The 10,840-nt window shown below is 48.7% G+C and overlaps 1 protein-coding gene across 1 annotated transcript; it reads left to right on the plus strand.

Annotated features, from left to right (window-relative positions):
- Positions 1-533: 533 nt before the first annotated feature.
- LOC131327744 (uncharacterized) lies at positions 534-2,239 on the plus strand. Its single transcript, XM_058360880.1, has 4 exons — positions 534-1,160; positions 1,311-1,493; positions 1,590-2,093; positions 2,222-2,239. Exons 1-4 carry the CDS (start codon positions 534-536, stop codon positions 2,237-2,239), a joined length of 1,332 nt encoding a protein of 443 aa, XP_058216863.1.
- The last annotated feature ends 8,601 nt before the right edge of the window (positions 2,240-10,840 follow it).

Consider the following 10,840-nt stretch of genomic DNA (forward strand, 5'->3'; position numbering starts at 1 on the left):
AGCATCTCTGCCTTTTCCACTCATTCGGTTCGAATTGGCAAAGGGTAGCGTGAATCCACCCTTAGCTTTACAAGGGCTGCCAAGGAAGATGACGGCCTCTTGGAGTTCTAGACCAAGGGATACCATGAGCGTCTGAAAAATGCCCGAGCCAAAAGCCCTGTCGTCTCACACCCCAAACACGCCCGTAACAGAAGCCCAGTCACCGAATGTCTCGAGCCTTTCCCTCCAGATAGCTACCAAAAAGACTGCCACGAACGCTCCCCACAGAAGTCGGCAAGCGTCGTCCCAAAGAGAAAGGAGTATGAAAGGTTTGATTAGCTTGTCTCGAAGAGGCGTATAGCGACTGAGCGTCTAGACGATTTCGACCGTTCGATCCGACCTCATTGCGATGCCAGACTCAAAAGACTCATGACCTCTCCTTTCACAAGAGAGATCGACTCGGTCACCCCCCAAAGGGATTTACCCAACCCAAATTTGCCAAGTACGATGGCAAGACCGAGGCATACACTCATCTGGTACAATACAAACTTGTCATGTCTTTGTTCCTCCGAAACGAACCTTCGGACGATGCCTTCTTGTGCAAGGTTTTCCCTGCCAGCCTCGGGAACCTGGGCCTCACATGGTTTAACCAGCTCCCCGCCCAGTCAATCTTCTCGTTTGACTCCCTCTGCGATGCCTTCATGGCTCGGTTCGTCACGAGCAACAAGCACGAGAAAGAGATCGATTCCTTCCTCGCCCTTCGTAAACGAAACGACGAAATGCTCCGCCAGTATGCCTGTCGCTACTGGGAGTTGTTCAATGAAATAGAAAGCTGTGACGGTGTCATCTCGGCCAGAGGATTCAAGCTCAGTCTCACTTCCCAGGACGAGCAGGTCTATAACGAGCTCGCCCGCCACAAGCCCAACTCCATAAAAGACCTCATGACTCGCATCGAGGGCTGGTGCCAGCTCATCAAATCCAAAGCGAAGAGGGGCATCGAGAAGCCCACAAGCTCAAAGACAGCGTCCGCCTCGGCGGCTGCTCCGGCTCTTGTACCTATTTTAACCCCTAAAAAGCAGGTCAACAACATCAAACAGTCCCCGAGGAAGGGACCGAAGCCAGGCGACTTCAACGCCGAGAAAACCGTCTTTACCATTCCTATCTACCGGATTATCGACCAAGTGAAGGATCAGCCTTTCTTCTCCTTCCCGAACCAAAAACTCGGCACCGAGAACGGGAAAATCAAGAACCCTATCGTCCAATGCAGTTACCACAACGAGTAAGGTCACTTTACCACTGCCTGCAAGCCCTTCAAGGCCTACTTGGAGCAGCTTGTCGTAGGAGGCCATCTCGGTAACCTTATTGACCACGAGAAGACCAGCACTCGGGCACAACGTGCCAAAAATCATACCGAAGAAGAAGTTCAAATGATCCATGTTATCCACAGCCCTCTGAACTCCGAAGGCGCTCGTATGATTCGTGCCAAGCTGAATGACGCCTCCTCTTCCAAACAGGTCATGTTGGTCGGTCCCGAGCTAAAGTGCGCTAGAACCGACTATAGCTCCAAGTGGACCATCACCTTTACCGAGAAAGACCTCAACCACGTCTAGCTCCCACATAATGATGCTCTCGTGGTCACATTACGCATCGAAACCTTTAACGTCCGACGCGTCCTCGTGGACCAAGGCAGCTTGGTCGAGGTCATGTACTATTATCTGTTCAAGGATTTGAAGATCCTAGACACCAACCTCCATCCCTCTGAAGTCCCTCTCATCGAGTTCAATGGGGCTCTGGTATGGCCCCTCGACATGATCACTCTTCCCCCGTCCGTGCCGGATCGGTGGTCCTTGACATGGAGTTTGTGGTGGTCAATGTTCCTAGCCCTATCGAAGTCCATCCAAGAAACGGTCCCTGTACAAGTCGGCCTCAATCTTTCGAACTTGTTTCTTGTATTCCACTCCGACCGCGTCCCAGCCTTTGTCGTAGCCCTTATTCCTCGCGAACTCGACCTCTCAGGCTCTGGTGACCCTCAAGGTGTTATCGTCCTCCTTGGCCTTAGTGGCTCTGCCCTCGGCGAGCACCCATTCTCTGTCGCATCTTTGGAAATTGGTCAAGTAGAGATCGCAAGTCTCTCGAGCCACCTTCAAATCATCCTCCCTTTGGGCAAGGGCCTACTTCAACTCTTCAATTTCCCGCTCGTACGCCTTGCACCAGTCATTAACCACCAATGCTCGAGCGCCAGCTTGCCAACACAAAATAGAAGAATATATTACAAGTGTAAGCACTTAACTGAAGGGAATAAACGGAAAGCAATCACAACTTACAATAAAGAGCGCCTGTGATATCTCCCCGGTAATGTCCTCGGTCAAGCCCTGGACAGCCTTGGAATCCCAAGGGAGAATGCAGCCCCGGAGCATCCCGAACGCCGTGCCAAGGTTGGAGACACTGTCTGCATGGTGGATCAGGCGACTGGCATAATGATGGAACTCCGGGGTCCAAGGAAGCTCCCTTGGATGGACCCAACTGCCACCGTTTCCCTTGCCGGTCTCCTCTCCCCGCTCTTCCTCCTCGGTAATGAGGATCGTCTCCTTCTCCTTCCCCCTAGTTCCATCCCCTTCCTCAAGCGGAGCCCTCTTCTCCAAGGGCCCTTCTGGGGAAACAGGGGCGGCCTTCGAGCTTCCAGCACCAGGAGTACCGGAGACAAATCCTCTGCCTCGACCCCTCGACCTTTGGCGCCTGAGGTTCAACACCTCCCGAGTTCCCGGACCAGCCATTTCACCGCTTAGCTCGGTCCTTTTAGACATCTCTCAATCAATCTCCTCGCGTACAGTGCCCCGAGGCCCGGAGGTGCTACCTTCTGCTTCGGGTGTGCCCCCTCCTCTTCCTTCTCCTTTTCCTCGACCCGCCCTCGAAACTCCCTACTGCCTTGGTCTCTTCTTCAGATAACTTGTGTAAGTAGGGACGTACCCGAGCAGATCAGGGGCATACCAGCTCATGAGAGGGATGGCATAGGCAGCAGTGATTCAAGCTTGGACCGTTCTCTCCCGGAGTCCTTGCACGATCCCCTCGGCTGTAAGGAACCACCAAAAGGGAAGAGAAATTAGTATATACAAGACGAGATAGAAAATATGCAAGACATGAACTAAGGAAAGAAATCTACCGATCAGGAATTCCGGTCTCGAATTGGACCGTGGTTGCAGTGTCAATGCTCTCTTCGGGCCCGAACATGAAGTTCCTAGAGACCGAGACATAAATACTCGCCCCACTCTTCGGAGCCGGGCAAACGATCAATCAAAAACATGTCGTACCCCGTTCGACAGGAGAGGTAGTACTAAGCTTTTTCTCGGTTAATCCCTACCAGATATACTCCAAAGAGTTCTTCCAGCCCGAAGGTCAAATTGTACTGCCTCCTCAGCTCTATGATGCTGGCAATGATTTAGTAGGAATTCACCGTGAGCTGGGAGGAGGTGAGAGTTAGGGTTCGGAGCACCCATCGCACAAACTGGTGGAGGGGGAACCTGATTCCCCCCTCGGTGATTGCCATCAAGGGAAAAATCAATTCCCTTTGTTGGCGAGGAAGATCCTTGGGGTCGGTGTTTGGAAGCACCCGAACCTCGACATTAGGAGGGATGCTGTAAACTCTCTTGAACTTGGCGTAGGCAGCCGGGGTGCCATTGAAGTATTGATTCTGATAAGGACAAGGCCTCATCGGTCTCCTACGTCCTCGGACCTCCTCGAAGGCATTCGAGTCCTTGGTTCGATGTGCTAAGGGCCTCCATCTCCAGAGGATCAAATGTCGTAACCTCGCGAGGAGCTCTAGAGTGGTCTACTGGCTCGATATGGTCAACCGGGGTTCGGTAGAATGCCCAAATCCTAACTGCTTCAAAGATGTCCTCGGGAATCTCAACAGAAGAAGAGGCTGAACTACTGGAACTGTCCGAAGAGAGCTCAACGACCATTTGCCCCTACCTAACAAAGAAGAGAATGTGCAAAAACCCGTTAACTATATGCCTAGGGGAAAGCAAGAGGATCTAATGCTCGGGATAGAATGGTCATTGCTCCTCGGAGTCTTTAGGTCTTGGTCTTTATCAAAGTACTCCTCCTCGGGAAGAGTCCCTAGGGCCTGTAACTATTCCTATGGTCTCGGGATGAAGATAGGCCTCGGGATGAATATAAGCCTCGAGAAGAACATGAACAACGCCGAAGGAATCCACCATCGCCATGAACGAGATGCCGGCGAGTGGTGGCTCAGCTGCAATGCGTGCTGAAAATGATGAAAAACTTGAAGAAAATGATCAAAAAATGAAGTTTAATGTTTGGAGATCATCGTACCTGAGTTTCGTGCAAAGATCTATTGCCAAATCGCTTGAAATATTGGCTGAAGGTGAGTCACAGCGGTGGAAGAGTTTCGATGATGGAGAAGCAGAAAAAATGACCGTCGTCTCTCCATCTCTCCATTTTATAGTGGAACGTTCGAAGGGCTACGCGGGAAACGAAGCATCGTGCATCGAGCTGTTGGATCTCTGACATGTGTCCTCATCGGACGGTGAGCAACGAAAGTTCTGCACCGAGGTCAGAGCGCCAGATTACCGAACCATTGGCATCCTGACACGTGTCCCTAAAAGGACGTTTCATACCAATCAAGTGGCACGGCACGTGCCAAGACAACTATCGACTCTTGGCACCTCGGCGATGATTGACACATGGCTCTAAGAGCTAGGGCTCGCAGTCTAACAACTACCGAAGTCGCCCGTCGCCTCGGTAACCTAAGTGTACTAGATTCAAGCATGGCAGTTCGCGAGAAGGGTCAACTCCTTAGAGCCGAGGAGTGACGCTCCAAAAAGTTAAGAGGCTATTATGGTGGCCTCGGTTTTCGTCTCGGTAACCTAGCCAAATGGATTGAACCGATGCCCCGTGAGGGTCTGGCCCACAACTTGGTAAAAGCTAATGGTCCCGACATACTGTTCGGTTTAGCACTCAGTGACAAGCCCTCTATGCCTACTTCGATAATTATCAACATCACGGAGTGTATCTGTTTCGATATTCCCGAAGCCACCTAAGAGAAGTAGTTATGCCGGATGGGGCCCATGAGGATTGTCCGGCAAACGTAATGATTGGGATCAGATCTGGCCATGTGCTCCGTAACCGCTTTGCCCCACTCGTCACATATGACGTCACCCGAGGTGGTTACCTGAGCGTACCCTCCCCACGCTAGCTTGGAGCCAAGTAAACCTAGGTCTATAAATACAAAGGGATACTCACTTGGAGAGGAATGCCATTTTACCCTAACCCTAGACCTACATTCTTCCCCTGAGATCTAACTTGATCGTCGGAGGGTCACTGGGCTACTCCAGCCCTAGTGACTTGTTGCAAGTCCAGTAGCAGGAGCGTCGAGGTGTGGAAGAAAGAACCAAACCTGAACCATGGTCAAGGTTCTTTAGACACCCCAATCTGGGCTTATAAATTAGTTTACTTACGGTATTTGATTCCCCAATGATGAAACAGATCAAGAACACCCCAGGAATGTCGAGTGTTTGAGCTTTAAGTATTTGCAAAACCCTTGAACCTAATCTAGCCAAAGCCACTTCAAAAGCCAAAAACCCTACTGGCACGCATTGGTTCAGAGCCTGCAGGCGCAGATCAACCTGACGGGTGTTGGTTAATGGTCAAAGCTTGACCGTTGACCAACGCGTGAGTAGGTGGTACACCCGTGTGCTGCTCCCAAACCCGCGTGCGCAGGTCAAGCTGCCAGGTGTGGTCAATAGTCAAAGCTTGACCATTGACCTGCGCGCGCCAGGGCGCAACCCGCGCTCGTCGCTCAAAACCTATCCCCATCACCTTTATGGGTTGGTAAGGTTAACCACCAAGCAACTTCAGCCAGACCTCGTGGACTGGCTGAACTCCTCTCTTTGCAGTTCCATACCTACCTCATCTCTCCCTATAAATAGTCCCATGGTTCTTCCATTAAAAGGGTTTAAAAAAAGAGAGAAACAAACTTCAAAAGGGTTACACCCACCCTTGTTTCTTCTATCACTCATACTCCCTCAAGAACATAGCTTGTTCTTCCACCTCAATCAAGCCTCAAGCCTCAAACCTCAAAGCTCAAGTACTCTTTCAAACTCAATCTAGGTATAACATACCTACTATTTTCTGTTATGATCCCTGAGGGGGGCTGGCAGGGTCAAGGCTGGTAATCAATACCATGCTCTGGCCCTAAAGCTAGCAGGGTTTCAAAAATCGTCCTGGTAGGAACAAGCGCAAGCCGGTCCACAGTACATGCGCGCCACTCTGTGGCTTCGTGCGCAGGACCACGTGGGAATTGGTTCCCTACTGTTTTATGTCTTTTACTTTGTATAGATCACTGCAAGCATGTTAACAACCAGTTTATTGCTTTTTTTTGTTAGAATTGCTAGTTTTAGTTCAATTTGTATTTCTGTTGGTTTGGGATACCCTTGGGATCATTCTGGATATGTTCCAAAATCTAGAAACATGTAAACCAAACGCTGGTTAAATGGTATGACACGCACACGCCAGGGTGCAACACACATGCGTCGGAGAGCCATACGCGCGCACCGGAGCGCCATAAGAGCGCGCCAGTCTATCTCTGACTAGTGAGTGGCCTTGCATGGGTAACTTGGCCTTAGGCCGTTATTTTGTCCCTTCAATATTTTGGGGTGTTTTTGTTAATTTGTAGGGCTTTTCAGTCTTTAAACTATACATTATAACTGCATGAACTACTTGGTTTGTCCTGGGTGTGCACTGGTCCTTCCAGAGCCCAAAGGGTTTAATAATAAGAGTTGTGGGTTTGAGCTCACTGGCGCGCGCATGTCTTGTAGTGACGCGCGCATGTCTGATTAGCATGTAGTGACTTGATCAGTGCATACTTGTTTCCACCTGCGCACGTCACTCCAAAACAATAGCCTTCCAGTCTGTTTAAACTCCCACAGGAGTCTGTTTTCATCCTATACTAATTGCTTTCGCATCCATGCTATCATTTACATCTTGCAAATCGTGTTACAACTTTAATCCCCATTAAACTGTTCCCCCACCCTAATTGGCTAAAAAGAATTGATTAATCAAACAGAATTGCAAACATCTTTCGCAAATGCCTAAGTAGAGACTGATTCCGGATTGGGCGAGAGGGGTGCCTTAAAACCCTTCCCCTATCGTAACCTAGCTCCCAAACCCAAATATGGTTATGACAGACTAGTGCTTTCACTTTTTCAAATCAAACAGCACGGCAAGTGCTTCGAAATACGGTTCCTTGGGTGTCGGACCTTCAAACCTGAGTGGCGACTCTGTATTCCGAGCGCTTGCCATCCGCACTCCCTCGATTATGGGCCCTGCTTTAGGAAGGAATGGAATCCTTCCTAAGGGCATGCTGCCCACAGGTCCTGTCAAATCGAACCCCTACAATAAATATCCTTACTTATTCCTTATTTGCAATTTGCTTCCACAGCCTTAGAAGCGGAAGCACAATTGTCTTATAGTGACCAAGAGATGACGTAATGAGAAGATGGTAATTGAAAACTTGCTTAAGCTTCTTCATGTTTTCGCTTATTATGTTCCATGCACAATCTTTACATAATGATGTAGGGGGATGAAAACAATTGACGCTTCGGATCAACTGGATTGCAACGGCTTATTCGTGCCTCTTCACCGGAACCCTAGCTCGACGTCTGAACCCTAATCTGCAAAATAGACAGGGGGTGAGTGCACCTTTGCCTCTCGTGGCAAAGGCCCTCCGATGCCTTTGTTAGTATCACGTACTAGAAAACTCAGCCCTAATTATCAGTAGGAAAGCAATAATAATGCAACGTATTGCGTACCTCTCACCTCTAGGTTTTCCTCATATTTATAGATTTATGGATGCTTGCTGTCCAAGCATCCTTATTGCCATAGGATTCCTAACTCGTATAGGAAACCCAGGATATCAAGGAGTCTCGTTTCCTTTATCAGTTTATGGAAAAGAGTCCTTTTAGGATTCTTTTCCTTTAAGAGCCGAACATCCCATACTCGTTGGGTATCTTTCTCAGATCCTATATTCTTGGGATCTTTATCCCTATATGAGACATGACTATTCTGGAATCTTTCAGAGTATTCTCTCTGCTCCTACTCTCGATTGGAGTTCCATCTTTGTTCGGCCGTCTCATAGCTGAACAGACGGCTTGGACCAGTTACCTCACATGTAACTGGTCCTTGAGCCCGTACAACCTTCCTGGACCATTGACTTCTCATGTCACTGGTCCATATTGCCGAACACTTGTTTAGCATGATGACTGTCCTGTCTATATTCAAACTATGGTCCCACGTACCATTTATTCGGATATCGATTGCATTGCTTTCAACCCGTGATCACTCGTATCACGTGCTAGGTTCTTTACATCATCTGTTCGGCTGTATCATAACCGAACAGTCTATTTATAGCCATGACTTCTCATATCACTGGTCCATATCGCTGTTCACCGAACTGCTCGGCGATAAGTCCAGTCGTATTTACCACGTGTTCCCAAACATCACGTGTTTGGTAACTAAATGTATCTGCTCGGGAATACCTCCCTACAATTGCTCTCCAGCTTCATGTATTTACCACTGTTCGGGGGTAATATATGACGCTTAGAAACAGAATTCTATCTAAACCAAACTCTTTTGATCCCGTGCAGTCATAATTTCAATACTTCATTGATGCCTTTTGGCGCCTATGTCATTATACCATTTCGGGGTAAACGACTCCACGTGGCACATTTTCGTATGCCTAGCATTAACTTCGAACTGACGTTCTATGAAACGGCGTCAGAACGGTTTCTGCTTTCCGTTACTTTTTCCTGTAACGGTGTGAGAGGAGACGTTTCGTCTCCGTCTCTCACCCTTAAACCGCTGAAAGGGCTCTTTTTGGTTTTTTATCCAAAACATTCGAACTTTCAGTCCTAAGCTTTCTGCCATTGCTGCCGTCTGCAAATTCGATTGTACTCCAAGAAATCATCACGGTATCGTTGTAAGACTCTCGTTCTAACTCCATTTCTTCTGCTTAGGTTTTCATCTGAGATTTCATTCTCAGATTGTGGTCATTTCTAGGGTTTCAATCACGCCCATTCTTTCATTTACTTTTTCTTCGAGTATATCCATGGCGGATGAACATGACACCCCTCCTAGACCCAGAAGTTTAGGAAATTCTGTGATACTCCCGCCGCAATGGCGACGTTTAGGTCTGAGTATAATATCCCTGATAATGTGGGGCTCGAACTCGCCCCTTTAGGAGCAGATAGGGATGGTGGCTCCTGGGATAGAATGTGCATCCCTATCGTGGCCATCGTCGAAGGTGGGGTCCGATTTCCTCTTCACCCACTACTCCGTCAGATCCTAAACTGGTATCGACTCACCCCCATGCAAGTATCAACAAATGTTTTTAGGCTGATAAATGGAGTAATTGCTTTAAATAGAATTCTAGGGACCCAGCTAGGGATCTGGGACATTCAGTGGTGGTACAGTATTGTACTAAACCCTGAATATAACACCTTTTATTTCAAAGTAAGAAGGGCAGAAAAGCGTCTCGTGCTCAACCTGCCGGATTCTGCTCGGGATCATGAGATTGACTTCTTATACGTTACTGGAGCTTTCGAGCCATTAGGAGAGGATGGTCAAGTGGTGGGACTCCACTGCCCCCACATATGGGGATACCCACGTAATACTCCTCTTTCAATAAGTTTGTAATATTTTCGTTTACCGCTTTCTCATAGCCTTTACATGTGTCTAATCTTGCTGTTACAATTGTGATCTGACAGCTGAAAATGCTAACTATCGTCCCAGACGCGTTCCGAGCAACATCCGAACAGAGGACATCAACAAGGTTCTAAAATATACAGGTGAACCTGGCACTTCTACAGCTGGTCGGGGTCGCAACGCAGAAGTTCTTCTGGGATACGACCCTTCATATAGAGGGGTTATAGACAGAAGGCTCGCTCATCCCAGCACCAGTACCGCTTCCACCTCCACTGCTTCCCAGCTTAGGAGTACCAGAGCTAACATTGGAGTGACAGTAGCCGGCCAACCGGGTGAAGTCCCAATTTCCGAAGGAATTCCTTTACCACGAATAAGAGTTCGAAGATCCTCACGGAGTCAGGCCTCCTCTCTACCATTACCCGAACAGCCAGCGCCCATCTGTGTTACCAGCCAATCCTCATCCTCAGGTTATTCTCTATCTCCTCCTATCTCGAGCACTATGACACGCCAGCCCATAAATCTCAGCTCCCTCGTCACCGTCTCTTCTCGGGGACGTGGGACTGGGCGGGTGGCCTCAACTGGAGCCCCTCCCCCACGATCTCGTCGTAATAGGGGAGGATCCGCACGGTCATCATCTTCTCCTCGAGAAGTGGACACCACCACAGAGGCTGCTGACCTTCACAGAGACAAACGCCCAAGGGTAGACGATCAAGATGGTACTGCTTCTCAAGCAGATACCGAAACCCATCATCCCATCTCACCAACCACTCAAGTCCTCCCTCAGACGTGGACTCCTCCTTTCACTAGGGGGGACCGTCCCGTTCACGTCGGGGATAGTGCTGGTTCATCTGAAACCGCACTTGCCCTAGCTCAAGGATTGCTGCTCCCAGTAGATATGCAAAAAGAAAATGCATCTGTACCTTATCGGCTCGTTTCTACTGGACTTGTCAGCGGCATCAAGGTATTTGGTACTTTTGTTTTTCCTTGTAAGGTCGATACGTGTATTTGCTATCAAACTTGTATTGCTACAACTGTTTCTGACTATTTAAATCTTTTGTCAGTTTATTCAAAAGATGGTTACTCTGGGTAAGAAATACCAAGAAGCTGATGCTGAAAGAGTCAGGCTGATGAATGACAACAC

Source organism: Rhododendron vialii, chromosome 5a, assembly GCF_030253575.1.
Source record: "Rhododendron vialii isolate Sample 1 chromosome 5a, ASM3025357v1".
NCBI classification, from domain to species: domain Eukaryota; kingdom Viridiplantae; phylum Streptophyta; class Magnoliopsida; order Ericales; family Ericaceae; genus Rhododendron; species Rhododendron vialii.